Source organism: Epinephelus fuscoguttatus, linkage group LG9, assembly GCF_011397635.1.
Source record: "Epinephelus fuscoguttatus linkage group LG9, E.fuscoguttatus.final_Chr_v1".
NCBI lineage: Eukaryota > Metazoa > Chordata > Actinopteri > Perciformes > Serranidae > Epinephelus > Epinephelus fuscoguttatus.
The window spans coordinates 27,680,722-27,704,659 of NC_064760.1; the positions used below are offsets into that span (position 1 = coordinate 27,680,722).

A 23,938-nucleotide genomic window follows, 5' to 3' on the forward strand; every position below is an offset into this window, starting at 1 on the left:
CTGCTGCTCACAGCTATTTTATCTTCCATATATCTTGTGTTGCCTTCCTGCCTTCTGTGTCCTACTTATACCCACCAAGACCCAGGAATAAATTATTAAAATCGTGCATAAAATATGACCTTAAAACCCCCAACTGTACATACTAAGGTTGTCACAAGTATCAAGTCTTTAACATGATGTAATCTTCATTAGTTATACATTCGATAGTATCAGAAGTACCAGGCCATGAAAAAAAACAGCTCTACAATTAGATTTTCAACCAAAGGCTGCACAGAAACAACAGGGAAAGGAAAATCATCTGGTCCTGTAGCTGTTAAGGTATTCCCTCCAGCAAAGAACCCACCATATGACTGGTGGCATGTGTTTAGAGACTTTTCTGTATCAGCACTATGTGCAGGTTAATAAAAAAACACGAAAAATAGCCTATATATATTTGTTTTAGTAGTATTAGTACTAGTAGTGAAAGTTTAAACTTCTGGTACTGTGACAACTCTAGTATATACATACATACAGTATCAACCACAGAAAGGCCATTCCAGTTGATGTCTTGGTGAGAACCTCAAAGAAACCACAGCTGGTGTTCAGTTTGGTCATGGTGTAAACGAGCCTCTCACACAGTGAACGCTGGTACTTGGAGCTTTTAGTGCCACATGACCTAGAGAGTCCTTAAGGCTAAAGGTTGATTGTTGACCCTGTAAAAAGCAACTTGACCAAGGGAGAAAAAAAAAAAAATCTTAACACAAGGTCCAACTTTCTTGTTTCCCCATGCTGTGGCCTTCCTCAGTGAATGGAGTTGCTCGGTTGTCGTGGAGATGGTTTGGTTTTTATCATGTGATGTAAAGAGACCGTTCAGCCCGAAATAAAAAATGCATATTTTTTTCTCTTACCTGTAGAGCTGTTTATCAGTAAAGATTGTTTTGGTGTGAGTTGCAGAGTGTTGGAGATATTGGCCATCGAGATGTCTGCCTTCTCTTGAATATAATGAAACTAGCTGGCACTCGGCTTGTGGTGCTCAACGCATCAAAAAATACATCTGACCACACAGACCTTGATGTGAGCAGTTTCATTTAGGAACTTTTTCTTTCTACCGAGCTACACCCACAAACTCTATCACTCTGGAGAAGGTAGCGTGCATCTACCCAAGGACAAGAGGCTTGTGCTTATGACAGTGCGAGATGTAAACATTAACAGTGTCCTCAGCTGTACTGAAATGTTAGCTAGCTCAGTGGTGCTAGGTGAGCTAGCAATAGATGCACACTTCCATTTCAAACAGGGGTTTTTTTGGCGCTTTGAGCACCATGAGAAGGCAGACATCTCTACAGCTGATACCTCCAACACTCGGCCACTCACACCAAAACAATATGAGGTTGATCAGTAGCGCTACAGGTGAGAGGAATAATATGTAGTTTTAGTTTGGGGTGAACTGTGCCTTTAAGTATGGAAATTTTAAAGATGCCTTTGAAGCAAATGACTCAAGAGAATTATAGGAAACTGACATTTTTTTCTATTATGACATGACTTAATTACAACACATGCTGTGTTTAGGAGCAGTATTTGCATTGTACATGATTCATAGTGCAAATATTATTGTCAGTTAATGACAGTAGCCAAAAACACTGGCTTGACTCCCTTAAAATGGTGGTGAGATGTTTCCATTAAATTGAGAAACTTTCGGCGAATGTAAGCTTAAAGATAAATGAATGCAGATGAAAGAGTTAAAATCCACTCATCTCTAAAGCCGCACACTGAGCTAGGATTTAATCCTGCCAGAAGTGTCAGTCACATACTGTATCTCAGCAGAACCATGATCTCATTAAGAAGAAAATACTAATTGACTGTACAGTCTCCTGAGAAAAAGCTGGATTCTGACATACAATCAGAGGCCTGCACCTTTTGTTTTTTTGAAGCCGACTGAGGCTTTAGAGGTAACAGTGGTTACAATTGTCCAGCTCTGGCTGCTGCAGGTTGTGCTGTGCTGATAAAGATCCAGCTCTATAATCCTGATTCACAGTGAATCTCTACCTATCAGATGCATCCCGGGCTCTTCAGCAGCCTGTGATTGACGATGATTATCTAAAGCGGATACCATATCTCTGCCATCACCGTGGCCATGTCAGGGATTTTAGGTGAGGATGTTTGATCAAATACAGCACCGAACAGCTGCCAGGGAAGACGCACAGTGGCAGAAGCACATGTAGAAGGCACCATTGAATTAAGATAAACAGATAAAAAATATGTTCTCTCTCCCTCTCTTCGTGTGTCAGAGACAAAGTTATTGAGGACTGTCTCTCGTCGCAGCACAAATGTTACGTGACAAGCAATCTTCATGACAGCGTCGGCCAATCTGAGCTGTGTGTAGAGAGGTGGTTAAAACAAAAACATAAGCATGATTCAGGAAACACCTTTAGTACATACTGCAGATCTGTTATGGCCCTGACACATGTGCCACCAGATCAGGTGCTACTGTGTTGTTGGGCATGTGAGACCATTTTTTAAAAGCCATTAAAATTATTTTGATTACAAATAGGGATACAAATAATGTAATTCTATATGATTGTTACTTCACCATTAGTGATAACTGACTTCTTGAAATCCTATTTTACCTCTCTTAACATCGTGTGCGCACCGTTTATGTGTACAAACCACACAGTACCTGAATGATGATGACACAGATCTGGTTGAAAATCTGCAAAGTATCCCTTTAATTCAATGTTTTGGTTTCATGACCTCTAACTTTACTGTTTTGGATAGCTTTTACAGCAAGAAAAGCTCTGATAAACCCACTGATCACTGCCTGCTCAGTACCAAACAACAGACAGATAGAAGAAAAAAAAACAGGACTGCTGCACTGGGTCATGAAACTTTATGTTGGTGATGTTAAAGTAAAAAAAAATGCGGTGCTCTTCAAGTATATGTCAACAACTCTATTGTATTTTTTGTCAGATTCTCCTTAATTTACATTAATTAATACATTGTTGTATATTCCTTCTCTGCCATGTGTGAACTTGTTACTGTATATGTCCAGTACCTTTTATTTTTACTGTTATTTTCACTGTTATTGTCAGTTTGACCTCATTTCATTAATTAGTTATTTATTTTCTTTTCTTACATTATAGAGTGAGTTTGCTACACTGCATATTTCTGTTTTTTTCTGTCATTTTAATTGTCATGTCTTCAAAGTGGTTTCTTTAGGTGGGAAGCAGTAACATACCATGTGATTAATGTCACCTGACCTCTTGATGAGTTTTAACCTGAACACCGGGGGGCACATTCAATCTGAAAGTGTGTGTGCCATTTGCAAATCCTAGGATAGCGAGGGAATGACCCGCCCTACACTCTCTATGACTGGCTAGTACTCATTGCCTTCATTGGTTGGTTTTTTTTTTAGGTTAGGCAAGAGGAGTGGGATTGGTTAGGGTAAGAATGTTGGGGTAAGCCAATCAGAAGCAGAGTAAGGTGGGCTATTCCTTCGCTATCCCAGGATTGGAATATTAATACACCGTTTTGGTATGGTTTTGACAAAAACACGTGTTTCAAAGGGTTTAAATCAGTGTGCAATAGACCGTTTCAAACCGGACAACATAAACATTCTAAATGGGTCCCCTTGTATTTCCTGTTTGAATGTATGTTAATGCAGAAGCTGACAGGTAGTAAACAGGGACCAAAGTTGTTGCCCTAGCAACAGAATAGCAATGAAACGGTTCATAGACTTTGAGGTACGTTTTTTCTTGTTTAGTGGGTGTGTCAGGGGTGTTACCCAATCAGCAACGTCATGGATATAAATAAATGTTAAATAGATCTGTACTTATTGTACATACATTTTTTGTTTGGTTTGGCAATGTAAATAATGTTTCCCAGTACAACTTTTATTGAATTACGTTTTGTGAACGCAGCCCTGTCCTATTGCTTTTATATATTCTGGGCTGCATTGAATTCCGGCAAAATGTTTATTCAAACAAAAATGGTGTTGCATGAACACTCTGTTGTGTTATTTAAGCACACTTCCTTTTAGTAAGGTGGGGTATAATTAAATTAAATTCAAAGGGACTTTATTGGCCTGGGAAACTGAAGTGTGAAATATAAACAAAAAAAGAACGTACAGTAAGTAAAAAACTACTTGACATTTATTTTATAAATGTCACTAATGATTGTGTGACACCTGTGACACACCCACCAAATAAGAAAAAGCATACCTCAAAGCCTGTTGCGCATCATTTCACAACATTAAAAGGAAACATGTCATTGAGCCTGGAAACCATAGCAAAATGGTGCACAACATTTTGAGATTGAACGCGCCCCTGATGAAGAATTTTTAAGTTGAAAAGTGTTGGTTATCCATTAATTAATTCAGTAATTACTAGTTACATGGACAGTCATTGTTTTTTATTCTTAACAGGCAGACGAAGTTAGCGACTTGCTGGTAAACACAGTGGAACAGCAGCTAAGGAGCCAAATATCTCTGTCAAGAGTTGGTGGAGAACAAAATAGAGATAAAAGGACAAAAACAGGATGCCAAAGGAATCATTGTTTCCTCACGTCTGCTGGATGTGTAAATAAGCAACTGTTTCCTAGCACGTTCACCACATCAGTTTTACAGGAGGTAATATGTAAATCTTGTGCTTACAGCTTGTTGTCCTGCAAAAAAAAACAAAAACAAAGTTAATATAGGTTTTAGATCTTGTTTTACATATGTCTGATTACATCATGTAATTCCGTGTGCCATATTGGATATACTGTATATCGATACTGGAAAAAAAACTGTTATTAATATTGTGATATTGATTTCAACGCTGACAACTCACTTGTTATTGCAGGCACAGAACACACGAGCATGTTGACGGTCAGTCGACTGTGGCCTGTGAAATATGTTCAAGCGAAACATTTAACAGACCTGAGGTGGCGCAAAGCGTTTGATCTGTCGGCCATTGACAACGCTGTGTCTTTGAGGTCCGCCCGGTGTGTCAGTGCTCTCAGAGGAAGAGAGCTCTGACTTATCGGTTGTGAGGAGGCCTGTTGACCTTCGACAGAACAATGCTCGTGTTTGTGAAGGGAGAAACAGAAAGACACGGAGGTAGAGAACCGGAGAGTTGCTGCGTCTCCTGCTACACAGAAGAAAGGAATGCACCCAGAGACATACTAAAACATGCTGTACATAACATAGACAATACGGGATGATGAGGATGAGGAGGAGAGCTCTACAGTCCAACTACCAGTTGACAAGAGAATGTCAACAATTAGTTAGCTAACGTTTCCTTTTTCAAAACACCTACTGGAGATCACATCACCATAGATTCCTGTTTGATGTAAGGATGAAGGAGCAAAGATACGAGTGATACTCTGGACATGCAAATGTTTCCCCTCTTCCATTTGTCATCAACAACATTCCCAGTCTCAAAATGACCTTCAATCTGCTGGTTTAAGCAGTCCTGACCCAAAACCATTGTCTCTGGCATACCTTAAACTGCGAACGCTGAGGTAGAGCAAAAACACTGGGCACAGCAGTGTTTCCGTTCATCCATGAAATGATGCAGCAGTGTACTAAGTTTAAGTGTGAAGTAGTCACATGCTGACAAAACATAAACAAACCAGTAGTCCGCCATTGTTATTGTTGTTTTAGGCTCATGCTTGTTACAAGCAACAATGGGCATGTGTGAATTGAGGAGATGATGTCCTTGTTTCCCAAACGCTTCGTTTTATACATTCACACGGATACAATGGCCGTTTTGGAAAATAATCACCTCAGAGGGCGTTTTTTTTTTTTTTTCTTTTTAAATCCATTTTAGCAACTTAAAACTGAGTTTGCACACGGACGAGAGGTCAAAATTTAGAGGAGGATATTTGTTTTCAATCTGACATCTGTTGAGGACAGGGCCTTGGTGGAAAGCACTGTAACAATGTAGCCTACGTGCGGAGGTTGCATGTTCACCCTCAATCAGAGCTCTTCCCTTTGATTTTTGAGGTGCATCTTGTGTTTGGGTGTGTCTGCACTCTTCACAATAGCAGGACAGGTTAAATAAAAAGGTCAGACCTAGACATGTGAAACGTGTACTGGGCATGAAAGAGTCTCTGGCAGTGAAATCTTCACAACCATTCATTGCGTAGTACTGAGTGAATTCCTTCCCAAATTTAGAAGGTCCGGCCTTCAAGTTGAAAGGCAAGTTCATACCTGCTAATTCTTTGATTTGGTCTATGTATTTCTGTGCACCTGTGTCTGTATTGGATTTGTGTTCCTCTGCACTCTTACCACGTATTGCTGCGAGCTCAGAAGCTCAAGAGTATTACCTTGAGTTGCGTGTGAGGCAGGTTACTCAGCCTGTCCGCAGCCAGCCGGTGAACCTGCACTGAAACTGTATACCCGTGCTGAAAAGAGGAGTCGCCATTTCAGCGCTGTCTGTTTGGATCAGTGTTCCCTGTGGCGCTATGCCCTCTTTGAGAGCTCCTCTGCTGGGGATCTATTCCTTGGCCCCTGACTCTTTTCCTCTGTTGACACAATGGGCCCTTTGTACCTACATATACCACTGCTGTGGGACCATGCTTCGTATTTTTGGCAATTATACACGATCCCACTGAAGCCATGCCTCTCGCTGCTGCTTCGCTGGAGAGAAATGCAATCGAATCGAGGAGGAATGCAGTGAAACGGGGATCCGGGAAGAGGCTTGCAGGAATTAGATTGTGGTGCTGATAAGTTCCATATAGAGCAAGTAAACATGTTCTTATCTTGTTATCCAGCTTGCACATTAACACATGGAGTGTGGAGGAGGTGGAGGAGGGCTTGAAAGGATAAATCAAATCCTAATCATTCTGTTTGGCTTTTCCCACTCTCTGCTCTTTGTCTCTATTTCAGTTTCTCACCGTGCAAAGAACCCCAGTGTACACACAAGAACAATGGCAGGGTCAGAAGTACTAGCCATTTTCCTACACCTGCTGAATGCTCCAGAAATGAGTGCACAGCGATTACGTGCCCTGATGTGTGGTGTTTAAAGAGCGGTTTCCTGCTGCAGAGTTAAATGATGGTGCCCTCTGTGAAGTATTAATGATGTGGATGGATGAATCAGGTCGGCACAAACCTGTTGACGGCAGCCGCGGCGCTCTCTTAAAGCTGCACCCAGACATCAGGCTTAACCGCTCGGCAAATTGGACATGCTTGTTGGCTGTAGCTCCAATTTATGTGCACTCTCTATTGCAGTTAGTCCATCTTCATTATTGAAATGGCCTCTCGTCAGGTCTTGACAGAGTGGTGGAGATGGTAAAGGGAGGGAGCATACAGGAGAATCATGAATAATGTGGAAAATAAACACATTTGAGGCATTGGAGCTGGCTGGCAGGAGGGGTGTTGGGAGTGTTGTGAAATGCCCGGCTTTCTCTCCCCCTCTCCCCTCTCTCCTCTCTCTTTCCCTCTCCCTGTGATTGTATGTGCAGCCTCTGCCAGTGGATGCTGATGCTGTGGATCCTCAGCCTTGGGGCTTTGTCTAACACACATGCAATTGGGCATAAACACACGCACACACATGCAGAGACCCCGCTACACATTCGCAAGCAGCTCTAGGCGCTGAGCTCTGGCAGGACCTCTGTAGCCTGAGCAGCATCCCAGCTGTGTGTTGTGTCACTGTCACTCTGGAGACACACTGCTCGGTGGCTGCAGCCTATTTCTAATAGGGTGCTGCTGCGACTTCCCTTTCTCTGAGTCTGAGGATTGCTGCATTGATAAGTCCGGGCTTAGCTCATCTGGGTCAGCCAGTTCAGGAGGGGATATCCAATTCCAATTCTTGCTTTGTCGAAGGGGGTGTATCTATTGCCAGATGTAGAATTTCAATTTCTCAGTGTGCTGAGTTGATACAAGATGACCTCAAAAACATCTCTTAGCTCTGTAAATGCCATGTGCACTTAAGCCTCGGCTTTAGGAGTAATCGCGCCTCTCCATGAAGAGAAGAACAGGCTCCGGCTGGGTCTACCTACAGGGTCCTTGTACCTGCTGCACACATGAGCAGATGTGATGGCTCATGAGGTAATTACCCACTGAGCCGGTGTGGATGCAACTGTAAGTTGAAGCAGGGGTTCCCTTCAGGTAGCTCTCCCCGCTCAGGTCAGTGAACAGCTAATGACATTTAGAAGCAATAGGATGAAAGAGATGGCAGTTGTTTGTAGTCAGCCGCACACTACCTTTGTCTTATTGTCTGCCGTCTGTCTTAATCTCCCAGCCACCGTTTTCACACCACAAGGAGATCATGTTATTAGATCCCCTCCCCTGGCTCATTTGTCATCCAGCAGCAACACTCCTCCAGAGAAGGACTGCAGGAGCTGAAAAAAGAAAACAATATAAACAGGCAGGAGGCCACAACATCAAATGTTCATCATTTACTGGCCCAGAGTCTCTTGTATCATCATTATTCTTTCAGGAATCACACGAGGTTAATATGCCCTTTCTTCTCTGCGCCACCCCACCCAATTTCAGGAGGCCGGAAAACTTCAACCTCTCTTCTCTGTCTACCTCAACGTATTGTTTTGTATTACAGCTCACTGCATCCTGCAGACACATAACACATAAACTCACTCATCCCCATCCCCACTTTCACCATCACTTGCTACATTAAGTTTGCCGTCACCGCCCCAGTCAAATCTCTTTAATCTGTCCTCTCTGAGCCGTGTTGGTTTTCTTGATGCCGAGGCATGCAGAAGGGAAGGGAGTCAGCTAATTACAATAAACAAATATGCTCAGAGCCGCCTATGTAAGGTTCGCATAGGTTAACGACTCTGCTATAAATGTTAAACGAAGCTTAAAATAGGGTAGTATGGCATACAGTTGCCATAGTGATCTGAGCTGTGACTCCTTGTGTACTTTCTTGGTTGGTAAAGTTTAGATTAATCTTAGACACGAATCTGCGATACAGAGAAGAAATGACTGATTGTTTGGTGCCCCGAGGGCCTCTTTGATGTCTCTATCATGTTTGAAGCTTTTTTTTCAATTACCGCAACTTCGTGTTTGCATGTCTTTGTTGTAATGAAATCTAATGTACGACTGTTAATGTTATTCTGCATTAGACGCATGGCAGTCACCCTTTAATGATCCCTTTCGTACTCACGTCTCTTTCTATTCCTCTCCTTCTTCTCATGTTTCTCTCTGGCTCTCTCTTTCAACAGGTGGGACAGTCAAAATGATGCGTAGGAGGTGAAGCGCTGAGCCGTATTGATGGATGTGTTAACAGACAGCAGTCTCACATTGATCGTGAAGACTTCAGAACCAGAGAATGCAAATATAGTGGAGAACACAGGTGAAAACTATTCACTTTTTTCCTTCGATTTATAGCTCATTAACATGACATTCAACTTCTTTTTCAATTAGAAATGTGCATAAAAATGTTAATTTTGCCTTTTGATTCTTTGAAAATTAGCTTTGAACATTTACACGTACTTGGTTGTTGACCTGAGAGAGGAATTTCTATTTTTTCCAAGTATAATCAAGCATTTGTGAGAATAAAAAGCTTAATGACAACAGTTTCTCTCGCAACAGCTTAAAAACTTTGAAAAGACAATTAGTGTTGTCGCATACTATTGAACTAGCTTTCTTGAATTAGCTTTTCACCCTCGGCTTTAAGCTCTTTGACAAGATAGGGGGAAGGTGAAACACATCCTGTCGTTTTTAAATGAGAAGTGGAAGAGAAACATTAAATGAAGCTTTTTAAGCTATTGTTAATCCTCTCTCCCGATGCTTCCACAACTCAGAAATGTGACATCTACCTTTTCTCATAAAAAGGTGCAAATGTGAAGAAGGGTGCAAACCATTAATTCTTTCACACTCATTCACAGTCATTAGCATAGGCAAAAGAGGGTGTTTGAGTGTGTGCGTGTGTGTGTTTATTCTGATGTATTTAGTTTTTATTTTGGGTCACATACCTGCTGCCTCTCTGTGAATTCTCAGTAACATAAAGCATGCATTATACTAATGTTTCTATGATATGAAAGTCAAGTTATTCCAGGTACATCTGCAGTGTAGTCCCTTCCTTTTAAGCCGCACTGATGCAATGTTCATTTTCCAAGACTCAGTCAGCCACTACCTACTGCCCCCTAAAGTTTACCTCTACCAAGCACCACTGATCCTTAGATGAGGTTTATCTTAGTGTTTCAGCTCTGGTCAGGCTCAGTGGGGACCGACCGGTTCCCACTGTGAGAATCACACAGATTATCCCCAACACTAGTCTGTTCCTTCAGAGGCACCGGGAGGGAAAGAGGAAGAGAGAGGAGAGGATGGAGAATGAGAGGAGGAAAAAGAGCTGTGGAGGAAAGGGTGAAAGCGGCTCCATTGAGCAGGAATAGGGCAGCTCTCTGAGGAGGATGGCCATGAATCACGCTGCAGTTACTCACCACTTATTATGAACATCCTGTACTGGCTGGATTGATTTCCCCCCACCATTCACAAAATGTCATATAGTGAAGATGGAGCAATAGGTAGCAAGCGGTTTCTGCGGCTGGTCTACCAGCTGGATGAGTGAACGCCCCGGGTGGCTGAGCTGCAGAACGGCTAGCTCGGCAATTTACGAATGTAAAAGCCTCCATATAACAGGGATAAGGAGCGGACAAGTTGGAAGGGAAGGAGATAGCGTGCAAAAAAAGGGTGGAGGAAGGGGGGATGGGAGTAAAGAATGATTTCAAAAAGCCATTAAAAGGAAAAAGAGACCATGTCAGCTGTTTTCATATGCATTGTACTTCATATTGTGATAGTTGAGCTATTTGATTCCTTTGGCCACATGGGATGGGTGTTTGGTAGGATTCACGTGAAGTCTCATTTATGCTCCCTTTATGTACAGAAATAGATTTGTTCATTTCAGTTGTTGTGACTGTCATTGCCGACATACTTTCATACGTTCTTTACATTGGCATAGGTACATCTACTAGAGAGCAGCATCAAAAGTTTATAACAACAAACATGACAATGGTGCAGGAGGACATAATAATGTAGCTTTTAATGGAGGCAGCGTTGTAGACGGCGGTGGTCTGTGGGGCCATTAAATACATTCTGACATGTGGACGGAGAATTCTTTGCACTATATTACAGATTTTTAATCCATTACACCATTTAAAAATGTCTTTGTCATCTCCTATAGCCGTATCTTGCTTGGACTATACTACACTGCCCCCATGATCTCCAATGGTACTGCTCCATTTTATCCTTATCCTTAAGCTTTCGAAAAACGTGCGCAAATGCAGACGAAATGAACGCAGGGTATGGACAGAAGGCTGCACCAGTGTCTGATTAGGTATCTAACTTTGAGCATAAAGGAGCCATTAGTCTGGCTTACAGGGTGTAGACTCTGGTTAGCCTGTCCCTGACCACCTATCTAAGACACTAACACACTTCCTTGGTGGTGCTGTTTTTAAAATTCTCATCGCTACGTAAAACTAGTCTCGCATAGCCACACCTATCTCCACACTTTGTTATAGCACTGTGCGTGAAACAACAACTTCCAAGCTAGCAACCTACACGCAAAAACGTCTTAAAATGTTTTATGTAGCGTTTTCTTTTGCAGAGATTTAGCCATTCTCATGCCAGCACTGGCCTCTTTACCAAAACAAGTTCCCTTCCAGCACTATTTTGCCAGGGCACTGAATGCAGTCCAAGATGATTTTGATTGGTTTAAAGACTCAGAGCATTTTTTCCCCTCAGTGCAAAATTATGATGGTTCAGCCAGACCTTTCATTAGTGCTGGCACAGGGTGAGAGAGGTCTCTAGATCCATGTTAGTATCAGGTACGGATGGTGGTCATATATTTGTATTTTCAGTTTTTTTTCCGTTTATATAGTGACCGAGGGTGGACTGTAGTGAAGACAGAAAAATCATGGATGCATGTGTGGCATCTGACACACTAATAGATGAGGCCACAGACGCCAACTTGCCTCTCTCCTCATGTCCATGACCATGTCCATCGGCATGGGCTTGTCTCCCCGCAGAGCCGCCTGGCACAGAGCAGCCTGGGCTTACCTCAGGTGTATGAGGCCCCGGATGTCACGGCTTGAAAGATAGGCGAGACTCTGAGAGCTCCGTGCGCTAACTGGTCCGGTCTGGTCTGGTCTAGTTTGGCGGTGGTCGGGCTGTCTAGCACGGCTGGGCTTGGCAGGGCTGGGGATCAGAGGATCACCACCTCCTGCCAGCAGCCGCGGTCCGTCCATATGCTCAGCGGTGAATGTCCATGCCAGCTTGCGTGAGCTGTGTCACATCCAGCCTCAGTTTCTATTCAAGGAGCACTTCTGCTGATAACACAATTATAAATGCTGTTAGAATGATCTCAGAGTGTATAAAGCCTGTTTTTTGTTAGTATATGAGCTGCTCTCTCTATAAGGTAGATATTGAATTCTGGCAGCAGTGAGTATTTTCGATGTTTATCTTGTTTACATTTGCCAGCTCAGATGCAGTAGTAACATTTTGCTGTACCCTATCAGTGAATATGAGGCTGCCGATCCCCCTTTGACCTCTAATGTCAAACTTGATTTGTCATCTACACTCATCGCTGTAAGACCCCGTGTGTGTGTGTGTGTGTGTGTGTGTGTGTGTGTGTGTGTGTGTGTGTTTGTGTACCTGTCTGACTGACTGATCTGTGGCACATTCTGAACAGCTGAAGAGCTAATGGTCCAGCTGGAGACAGATGGCCTCTCGATAACACTATACCCCCAAGCCAATACTCACACTCTATCACTCTTCCCTCTCACACACACACACACACACATGCATATACACACACACATGCATCCACACATGCACTCTCTCTCACACATACACACCAGAAAATCACATGCACACACACATTGGATAGGATAGATTGTTAATCCATTATAAACCCTGAGGAAACACATTTTTCAATATGAGTTTAATGTTTCACAGTAATTTTGAACAATCTTTTGGCAATATTAGGTGGCAGCTTAGGTTTCATGCGAGCGCGGGGGGATAAAGGAAGTTAATTTCTCCCCTTTTTTGTAATTTCCCTCTTTCTGTGGCTTTGCTTCTTTGTGGGGCTAATGAAAGAGATAAGTAATAATTTCTTTATATTTGTCTTATCTACGTGTGCTGGAAAATTACTTGGTAGATTTCAAGCACTGGCACTGTTTACTTATAATTCCACACGAATCCAAATGAATTGTGTCCATGCCTAGAAAAAAATATCCTCCTATGTGCCATACAATGCACTGTGGCTCAACATGTACCAGTGAAAAGAAAATAGTTGTTAAAAGTATAAAAGGATATCTATCCTCCACGGAGAACATGTGTCAGTAACATGCTTTTGCTCTGAGGTCATTTTTGCTCACAGATTGAAGGGAACTGATGGCAAACGCCTCGCTGTGATGCTTCTGCAGCCTCTCACAAGTTGCTGCTATAACAGTTTTTTGACTCTGAGAGGAGGAGAGAAGACATATTTCTCCGGAGGTTTTCTTCATTAAGGACGACGGTAGCACAGTTGTATGCTTTTAGTAGGCGTTCTGGTTGCTCCGATGTGTCTGCAGGCCGCAGACCCGGAGAGACCTGCTCTCAGAAATTTCATTACCTCGTTAAATCACTCTCAAATCATATCCATATTCAAAGATTTACTCACCGCCAATACAGCCATGTTGAATACTGTTTGTTAAGCAGTCTTCCCCTCAAGCATTTATCACTACCTCAATAATGATTAGGCGCATCCATTCTAAAATGGGGGACGTTGCTAGTTAACCTCTGTGAGCACATTAATTGCTGTGGTATGTTTTTCAATTTTATTTATTTTTTCCCCGGCATGGTTTTTAAGAATATCTGTGAGCCAGCAGCTTGGGATTGTAGAGGGAGGCAGGTGTAGATGATATTGGTTATACAGTCTCCAACATATGGGCCTGTCGTGTCCCATGTGTACGTACCTGCCTCCGCTGCTGTCATCTAATTATGCAGAGCAAACAAAGCTATCTGCCTGCTGCTACAAGCCCGCTTCTTTGGGTTTTGATTGTTACTCATCAGATGGATGTCTTCGACTGATTAAGACATTGTCACAATCGACCTGTAGAAAATCACCAAAACCTACTTTTAATTTAGTCATTACTTGCTATTGTTGCTGCCAATCTGTGTAATGTTGTGGTATCTCATTACCTTACAGCTAAGTGAGATCTATATGGATAAAATGCTAAAAGCAGGGGGAGGTAATGCAAGATGACTGCATTCATTTGATCTTATATATTGCTCTCAGGTTGGTAAAGGCAGACAAATAATACACCGCACCATTGTTGTGCATTATTTCCATAAAGAAGATGATTGCTGAACTAAAAATATTTTCAAGAAACCTTAATTAGCACCACTTTGGAGTGACTTTTCCAACCTCTCTGTCTATTAATATAAACTTAATTTAACACAAAATTAAAACAATTTACTAACTATTTCATGAAATGAATGCAGCGTAAGTCATTCCATTGATCACGAACACCTACTTTAAGGACACTCAGAGAGAGTTTTTGTTCCTGAGAACTTTGCAGTGCTTCCTGCAAGCATGTGATAAAATTGCTTATTTTGTTCTATTAAACTGCATATCTATCACATCTTTAAAAGGGATAGTTCAGATTTTTTGAAAGGGGGGTTGTATGGGGTACAGTGGTCAGTTGGCACGGCCCCAGTTTGGAGAAGCAAGCTAGAGTCTGACACAGAAGCTAAGCAATGTACTGCCGTGGATGGGGGTCAGCACCAAAATGTATTTTAGCTCTTAAAGAAAGTCCCATCTAGAAAAATAAATATGAGTTTAAGTGTACACTACGTTGAGAGTGTTTTCACAACTTTACCTCTCAGTCAGACAGCCTGTTCTGACAGAATGACTTCAGCTCCCCATGTATGCTTTCATCAAAGACACCAGACTCCTTTGACAAAAACAGTCATTTTAGCATGTCGAACACAGAAGCTGCTGGTCTACCACTGCTTCAATCAGTTAGTTATCTGGTGTTATTTTGTGACGTTGGTGAGTCTGAACTAACCCTTTTAAACGCCAAAGTCACACAATAACACAAACAAAATAACTATTTGAGGCAGCAGTACACCAGCGGCCCCTGTGCTCAGCAATGTTAAATCGCAGTTTTTATCAATGGAGTCTGGCTTTGAAGATAAAACTGTTTCATTTTACTGTTGGAAAGCATTGTGTGACTTTAAGGTGAAGCAGTGAAAATACACACAATGTTGCACACACTTAAACCTATATTAATGTAGGCAGCTAAATTACATTTTGTTGTGGACCCCTCCACAGCAGGACATTGTCTGCCTCTCTCTCCTACTGTTCATATATTGTCTATGGAAAAATACCCCATGCAACTTAATTTCAAAAAGCTGAACTATCCCTTTAAAGTTTTCACTTATGCCAACATGTTAACTTAACATGAGGCAGGTGACTCCATTTATGAGTCACCTGCCTCATGTTTTATGTGTTCTGAGAATTTGGTGGGAATATTTTTTTATGACTGTGTTACTTCTCGCCTAGTCTCGACTTTTACATTTGAACATCAATCAGTAATGGGTAAGAAGTTGTCCCAACTTGACATTGCTAATACCTCTTATTGAATCTAGTACCGCAACTGAAATATTAATGTTTAAGGCTGGCATCACAAAATGACATTTGGAGCTCCAGGGGGTTAATTGACACTAATTGCATTTCAGCAGCCCAGAACAAATGTCAGTGTAACTACAGAACAAAAACAATGTAATTTAACTTCAGACTTACAGTTCAAAGAGTTGAACAATCTGAATTCTTTTCTTTTTTTTCTCCCTGCAGGGGTATGTGAGCAGAGTGGTGATCTGACTCTGTGCGGCATCGTTGATGCTGCTCTCCCTCCATCCTCACCTGCTCCTGCCGCAGAGACTTCACAGCAGGCCTGCCCAGCACACCAGAGGACCACACCTACATCACCAGCCCTCTCCCTGCCCCTCGGCACTGACTCCTCCCTGAGCCTGACAGTGGCCCCCTGCCCTCCCGCCAGTGATGCTCCAACTGTAGTCCCCCACCTTCAGCACACTTCCGCTCCTACACCACTTCCCAACCCAGCTGTAAGCTCCTGGAGCCCAACAGGAGACGCTCAGAAGACTTCCCTTCTGCTGCCTGTTGCCCTCCCTCTGTCAGCTACAATGATGGAGCCTGGCACTGTGTCTGCACTGACAGAGGAGTGTCTTCTTCAGCCTACCCGCACCTGCCTCGGCTGCTTCATAGAGACCCGTGATGCTACTGACCCTAATTCCATTCAGAACCCGCCCCATGACCCTAACACCAACCCTGACGCAGAGTCTGGGCTAAACGTAAGGATAGGGGATGTAAGCCGAGAGGACTTCTCTGACATCAACAACATCAGCATCCAGTGCCTGAGCCATGCGGGGGAGGCAGTGAGTCACTATGGAGAACAGCTCCTCTCTGACCAGCTACTTAGCTTTCCTCTGCCGAAGGCCCCAGGTGAGGGCAAGAGGGTTGATGGAAACAAAACAACAGAGGACTGTGATGACCCAGAGGATGATGCAACAGCTAAGAACTTGTATGAGGGACTGTTACTGGACAAAGTGAGCGGAGAGGAGGTTCTACTGGCTAACGCCGGCCAGGACTGGGGCTACTTTGAGTCCTTCATCAGTGAGAGTAAGATGGAACTGCTGGACCTTTGTTCAAAGAATGAACTGTCAGTCAACCTCTTCTCTGAGGAGGATGTTGACAATCTATTTGATGATGAAGACGATGATTCGACTTTAAGCAGTGATGTCTGTTCGCTGAAGATTCGCTACGAGTCTTTCCAGGACAACATGAGGGAAAAGACAAATGTGCTCCAGGAGGAGACACAGTTCAACTTCTTCCCCAGTGTCCTGGCCAACTGTGCCAAGAAAGAGGAGGGAGTGGGAGTCTTGAGGAGGAGTGCTGAGGAGCTTCAGCCCAAAACTGATGAGCTCATCCTGGAGACAGAACAGGAAGGAAAGGCTGGGGACTGCAGTGGTAGGAGCCCCCTTGACGGCTCCCAAGGCTCACCCATGTCCACTCCCAAAGTCAGCTACCTAATGGACTTCAATTCCACAGAGGAGTCAGGCGAGTTCAGTGATGACAGCTCCTGCACTGGCTCCTCCTCAGACACCCTGCAGGAGGGCAAGTTTAAGAAGGGACACTCAAAGAGATTGCTCAGCCCCTCTAACCCTCTCAACTATGGCTTGCGCTCCAAAAGAAAGGTTCGATACAGTGATGATTACTTATATGACGTTGACTCGCTCGAGAGTGAGAAGAATGCAGAGAAAAAAGAGAAAGCCCCCTCTGGTCAAAAAGAGGAGGAGGATGTAGACTGGTGTCCTAAAAAACGGCGGAAATCCTGTCGTAAAGAGCCGCCAGTGGTGATCAAGTACATCATCATCAACAGGTTTAAAGGAGAGAGACTCATGTCGGTGAAACTGGGCAAGTTGGACCCTGTGGATGCTACTGTGAGCTTAAACACCGACACAGTAAGCAAATATGAGACACTGGCTCCTCTGAAGGATTTCTGGCAGGAGAGGCAAAGAGAGAGACAGGAACAGCTTAAGCTGGCTGCCAGAGATAAACAACAGCGCGGTTTTCATCTAAACGGACGCCATCATCGCCCTTTTAATTCTAGTCATCCCAAAAGGAAATACAAGATTGCAAACAGGCTTAAGGTTCAGAGGATTCACGCTGTGGAGCAATCAGCAACAGTACAGTGCTCCCTTCTCTCTGATCGGGGCCAGGGAGGTGTCACTAAAGAAGAGGCCACCCCCATGGTAGGGGGAATAATAGCAGCCCCAGGCCTCCCAGTCACATTAGACACAAACTCCATCACGCACACAGTCACAGCCAAGAGCCGCTCCCAGGAGAGGGAGGAGAGGGAGGGGAGGAGATTGGGAGGAAATAAAACAGTCAGGATAAGGAAATTCAAAAGCGAAGCCAGGCTGAGGAGCAAGAAAATGAAAGAGGCAGAGGGAGAGGAGGGGAGGAGCGTGACAAATGAAACGGATGCCTGTGTCGCTGCGGCACAGATTGAGGACCCTACTGCTGGGTTAGAAGAGGCAGGCGTTAGCTCAACTACAGTCAAACCCCATTTTTCTGACAATACCACCACGGCTCACACATCTGAGGAGAAATTCCCCTTTGTTTCGTCCACCTGCTCTTCTGACAAAGCTCCCTCCTCGGAGGCGGTGGAGGCGGGCGTCCCTGTTATCCCGGGGGGCTACCTGCAGACCCTGTTAGATGCCACGGACTCCTCCGGTGGAGCAGCTATCTCTTATTTCCCCCAGCAGCCCTCTAGGCAGCAGTATCCTCTGGGGCTATCCCTAGAGGAGAAACAGTTTTCTTCTCTGCAGCTCGCTCAGAGCTGCGTCCTTTCTCCCCCCTCTGAGTCAGAGCTCCAGCAGTCTCCCCAGAACTGCCCCAGCTTCCCCCAGATGTGGCACCCACAGCTCTGCCCAAGTCACAGCCAGAGCTTTGGGCCTGAGACCCCTGAGACTCCCATCTTACCCAACAACTTCCCAGCTGCTGTGCCCCTGAATGACAGCCTGCCAGTGTCTAACTACAGCCAGCTGAGCCCTGAGGCTGACAGGCTACTTTATGAGAAGAGCTACCTGACTGAGGCTGGGCTGCAGCCTGGGGCAGATCTGCAAGTGTGTCAGTCTGCCTGTGTGGAGGGCCAGGTGCAATACCAGAGAGGGTCCCTGTGCACAGACAATGGCAGGCTCATCAGCTATGACTCAGTGGGCTCTCTGTCAGCCTCCTCCAGCAATTACAGCTCCCTCAGCCTCAAGTCTTGTGAGCGAGAGGGTGAGGAGGAGGGCCGAGACAGCTTCCTAGCTCATTGCAGTCCTAAAGTGGTGATTCAGCAGAGTGTGGACGCCCTTACCCCACTGAGGGAGTCCTCAGACCTGCTGGACATCTCCAACTTCACCCCTGACAAGTTTAGACACTCATCACTGTCAGAGCTCTCCCCTCCTGAGACCCCCAACCTGTCCCCCCAGGTTGTGGGGCGCGAGGTGAAGATGGCGGGGAATGTTGGAGAGTACCAGGATGTGAATGATATGACTATGGACTGCAACAGGGAGGTAAAGTGGAATTGTGACGTTATGCAGCAACAAGAGCATACAGCAAATGCATACACAGTGGAAGACAGTCAGTTTCCGCTGCACAACTTCAACAGTCAGGATGTGCTACATTTAGATAAAAAAGAGCTGGGAGTTACCGAATTTGACAAACAGACTGGTGAGATGTTGGCAGGAGCTAAAAGCATAAAGTCAAAGAGGAAAGGCAATTGCAAACAGGCAGCTGCAGGACAGAGTCCAAAGAAAGTGCGGGCTCCCAGAGCTCCCAAGTCAGAAAAGGTCAAGACCCCGAAACAGAACTCACGTTCCACCAAAAAGATAAAGGCCATGTTGGAGGGTAAGGCAGCAAAGAACCAGGCAGGTGGTTGTGGCACAGGCCTGACTGACAGTAGCAGCACCGGGGACTGGTCTGGCACCGGCTGGTCAGAAAGCAACAGCCTGGTTGGGGACGACCAGCGAGAATTCGAGGAGCCCTCCAATATTCTGTCCAACATTGTCTCTGGCATGGCAGAGGTCCAAAGGTTCATGATGGCCTCCATTGAGCCACTGTGGAATCCCATGTCTGAGGCCTGCATGCCCTCTGAGGCCAATAGCCTCAACCTAAAGACCCTCAAAATCTTGGCAGGCACAGAGGCCGACCTGAAGAAAAAAGGAGCCACACTAACAGGGGCGGGGAGAGGCAGAAAGGCAGGGGGAAAGGGAGGAAAGAACCAGGCCAAATTCAACCCCTCTCATCCCTTATTCCCTCAACTAGCTCTGGGCTGTAACATGTTTGATAAACCCAACTTTATTAACCCTGGGCCTGCACACAAAAAGCTGTACCGCCACAAGACCAGTGCAAAGTTCCCGCGGATTGAGACACTGAAGGGGAAGCGAGCTGAGAGAGACCCAAATAAGGACATAGCACTGATGACCTCTTTTGAGAAACTGAGGTAATATTTTGTTATCAGCTGCTGTTGCACCCCCTTCTCACTTTCCCCCCACTACCTGCTCAGCCCTCCCTCCCAAGCATACCTACACTGACGCTATGCCAGAGCTGCATGAGTACTACGTTCCCCCTGACTACTCCCACTTCCTTTTAACCCCCCACCCGAAGAGGAAATTAATATCTGCATGAAAAACTTCTTGTACTTTGCAAACTACCTATTGAGTGATTGTGTCAAGCTTGATTGAGATTTGAAACGACCATGGCTGCATTTTTCTTGCTTTTGTTGTTTCTGCTTTGTTTGTTCTTCTTATAGTCGTTTTTGTTTTATTTTTGTCTGAAAAAAAGAAAAAAAAGAATAAGCCTTGAAAACAGTTCTGTCGCCTTTTTGAGGAACTTTGTTTTTGTATTTTCTCAGCAGAACTAGCTCCCCCTGAATTATGTATTTATTACCCCTTTACCCCTAAAGATGTAGCTATATACACAAATGCATTGAGTGACATCTACGCACCCCTCCTCCTCATCTGTTTTTGTATGCAGAATATGGATGTCCTGTTGTTGCTGTCCTTCATACACTGCCTGGCTCATTTCAAGAAGGAAACCTACAATTAATGAGCCCTATTTAAGCCCAAGACATCTTGAAAACACAAGATGGGACCATTTTGTATTGATGACATATCAGACGTTGTCTTTTTTTTTTCTCCCCCCTTCAAAGTTGGAATGACTCCCCATTTCCTTTTATCAAGTGTTTCTTTATCCTCTGGAGTTAAGAGGAACTGGTTATCTAAATTTACATTTTTACGCCTTGCAAATTCATAAAAGCTCCACCCTCAGAGTATTTTTGTCAATGTTGTTGTACAGGGACATGCAATATTTGCAAAAAAAGATGATTATAATCTTAAAATCAATGTGCCAAAAGTAACAATGCTGTGTAAATGACCTCTTATATATGTGTGAATATTGGCTGTTCCTCTTTTCTATCCATTGGAGTATTGGCTGCTCGGGTTGGAGACTCCTTACAGAGACTTGCCACTACAGGAATTCTTTATTTGGGACTTTTCTCTCTTCTCTGATGAAAGGCACCAACAGCTGGCAGTGGTACACCACCACTCACTAAACCAAATCAGAAAGACTCTGAATTCTCCTCGTTTCCCCCACTTTGTTTGCCAAATTCAATTTACCTCAACATCGCCTGGCACTGAGAAGCAACAAAAGAGAGGCAAAGGGGAGATCTGCTCTGAAGGCTACTGTAGAGGAAGACGACGACGGAGAAAAAAAAGAGAGATGTTCAAATGAGCTTTCTCTGGACCAAGGAGAGTGTAGTGCAGATGTTTGAGGGTAAGCAAGGAAATGATTTGTCGGTTGGGGCTGTGCCTCACTGAATAGCTGTTTTGTACTGGAAATTCAAGGCAGTTTATTACTCATAGAGATTCTGATGCACGCATCAGCCGTGAATGGACATAACATTTTTGCAGTTAGATTTAATGTGAATGTGAAAGCAGTTTTCAGTACAAATGGAATCAGTAATCTTGTAAATGAAGGAAAGCATGTCTTTGCATTAGCTCCACGTGGGAATCTTACTTCTATCTTACCTGAAATGGTAATTTAAACAGTAATTTTTCTTGACATTCTCATGTAATTTATTTCTTAACACTGCCATACTTTATAAGTTGCACCACTGGTGCGTTTTGGTTCATTAATCACATAATGTCTTCATTTAACTTCTTTCTCTCGAAGGTATTTTCTTTGAAATGTCATCATTACCTGTCATTTCAGTTTGGATGGGTCAATATTTTGGCAGAAAATAATGTCACCAGAAAAATCAAGGCCAAATAAAGGCACAAAACGGAAAAGAAAATGTATTGGCACTATCTGATCCAGTGTATTCCTGGACCATTTATATTAATTACTTTGGGCTCATTCACTGCCTCACTGCACTGAAGTAAATCCACCTTAAAATGAACCATACAATCATGTTTAATCAGTTATGAAAATCTTCTGATTTTATATACTAGGCTAAATATATACTTCAACTGGTTACATGAGTATCTTTTATAAATATATACTGAAACAATAGGCCTATATTTTCTCTTTCTTTTGAATGTTGAATATCATTTTTAAACGAGCAGTAATTACATGAGACTGCATGGAGATGTGCGGACAAATTGAAGCTTGATTCAAAAACAGGCCTTGTCACACTGGATATGGTAATTCTGACGCACAGGTGATAGTAATTGATTGCTTGCATATGGCAAGAATCATAATCAATCTTTCTCTGTCTCTTTTTTCTCTCCTCTCTGCCATGATCCTTTGTTTCTTTTCTCCAGTGTATCAGGGTTAGGACCAAGACAAGCTGCTGATGGGAAGCTCCACATGGGCTGCAAGCCCATTTAGTCTGCCTTCTCTCATTTCTGCCTATTGTCAAATTGAATGTACTTCTCTCAGTTCATAGTTTCTTTTCTTTACTTGTTCTTTTTGTTTTTAAAATGTGCCACTGTTGAGCTGCCTCATGTTAATGGTGCTAAGAAAGCTGACAATTGTTTTCTCTCTTTCTTTTTTTTTCATTTTCCTTTTTTCCTTTTCTTTCTTTTGTTTTTGTTTTCCCAGAGTTAACAAAAAAGAAATGCAAAATAGATTAGGTACCTAACCCTCTTTATGAATGTATATTATAATGTTATGTTTGATGTATTCACTTCATGATTCTTTGACATTGATTGGAATTACTTTTGCTCTTTTCATTAAAAGATTACCGAGCTTTATATATACTGTCTAGAGTTGTTACCAGAAGGAATCTTAATGAACTCTTGACACTACAAAATCTTGTATATTTTTTGTGTGCCAATTTGTAACATATTTTGTAAGTGTATATTTTTCTTAGAAAGTGCTGTGAAGTATTTGTGTGTGTGAGTAACCTTTTATGCGCCTCTATGGGCAGTGGAAAGGATATACAATGACAAGTTTCTGGTTTTAAAAACCAAAATATGAAAGTATCAACAGAAAACTAGAAATATTTACATTTTGTTGGGAGTTTTGTAATAAGACCATGATCTTGTTGTGAGAGTGTTGTGTTACTGTGCAAAACACAAATAAGCAAAGAAAAAAAAACATGAAAACCTGGAAAAAAATATAATTTGTGAACAATTTGCTGTTTTATAGATTTTCATGTAAATTATTTGAGTATTATTTTGTTTTTTTTGTTTTGTTGTAACTGTTGCAAAGGTTTTAAATATTTGTGATCAAGCCTGTATGGTGATAATGTAATATTGGTAACTTGCTGAGTTTTGTAATAATGTTTATGGAGTAAATATACAAATTAAAATAAGATTTTGAATGCTGCTTTCTGAAGAGAGTTGGGTTGTGTTTTTTACCGCCCACCCGTTGCTGTAGTCATTAACGACAGTGTAAACAGTAAACATAGAATATCTACACTATTTACTGCTCTGCAAACAAACTCGGTCCATTCAAAACAATAATTACAGAGGTGATGTATTTTGGAACAGCTTACCAACATGTCAGGAGTGAGGTATATGTTATACATCTCATCCTTGTGGTACTTCTACAATAATAGTAATAGGGAAGAATCTGTTATACTCAGTGTTTGCTTTTTCCACAAAATATGTAAATACAAATGCAACCTCAATAATTCAAATTAGTCTGTCCTTATTTATTACATTGGAACATTCTTAGACGTAAGGCATTTTAATTTCTGCACAAGCCTGGCTTTGGCTCATGTTATTTTAATGTCATATCTAATTAGCACTCAGGGTCAGGCATTGCTAGAGTGACTGCTCATCCATAACTCTGAGCTGGGCTGCTGTGGTCCACACTGCAACTCATTCTGGCATGCTTAATTGGAGCTGGAGATACTGTCTCAGACCATAAACAGATCCTGTGATGTATGCCTCCAAAATTGTCAGGTGGTATTAGCATTGTTTTTGTTCTTTAGTCACCCATAGCAGATAAGGGAGCAG

The 23,938-nt window shown here is 43.0% G+C and overlaps 1 protein-coding gene across 4 annotated transcripts in view; it reads left to right on the forward strand.

Annotated features, from left to right (window-relative positions):
• Nucleotides 1-23,259, forward strand: part of nexmifb (neurite extension and migration factor b) — a 66,481-nt gene extending 43,222 nt beyond the window's left edge. For 2 of the 4 annotated variants that reach the window (XM_049586591.1, XM_049586592.1), the window contains exons 2-4: nt 9,139-9,269; nt 15,756-19,974; nt 20,508-23,259. In XM_049586591.1, the coding sequence (XP_049442548.1) occupies nt 9,188-9,269; nt 15,756-19,974; nt 20,508-20,691 (4,485 nt within the window). In that variant the 5' untranslated portion in view covers nt 9,139-9,187 and the 3' untranslated portion in view covers nt 20,692-23,259. Of the gene's footprint in view, nt 1-9,138; nt 9,270-15,755 lie in introns of all 4 variants that reach the window. The other 2 variants (XR_007450124.1, XM_049586594.1) reach the window with 2 other exon arrangements.
• The last annotated feature ends 679 nt before the right edge of the window (nt 23,260-23,938 follow it).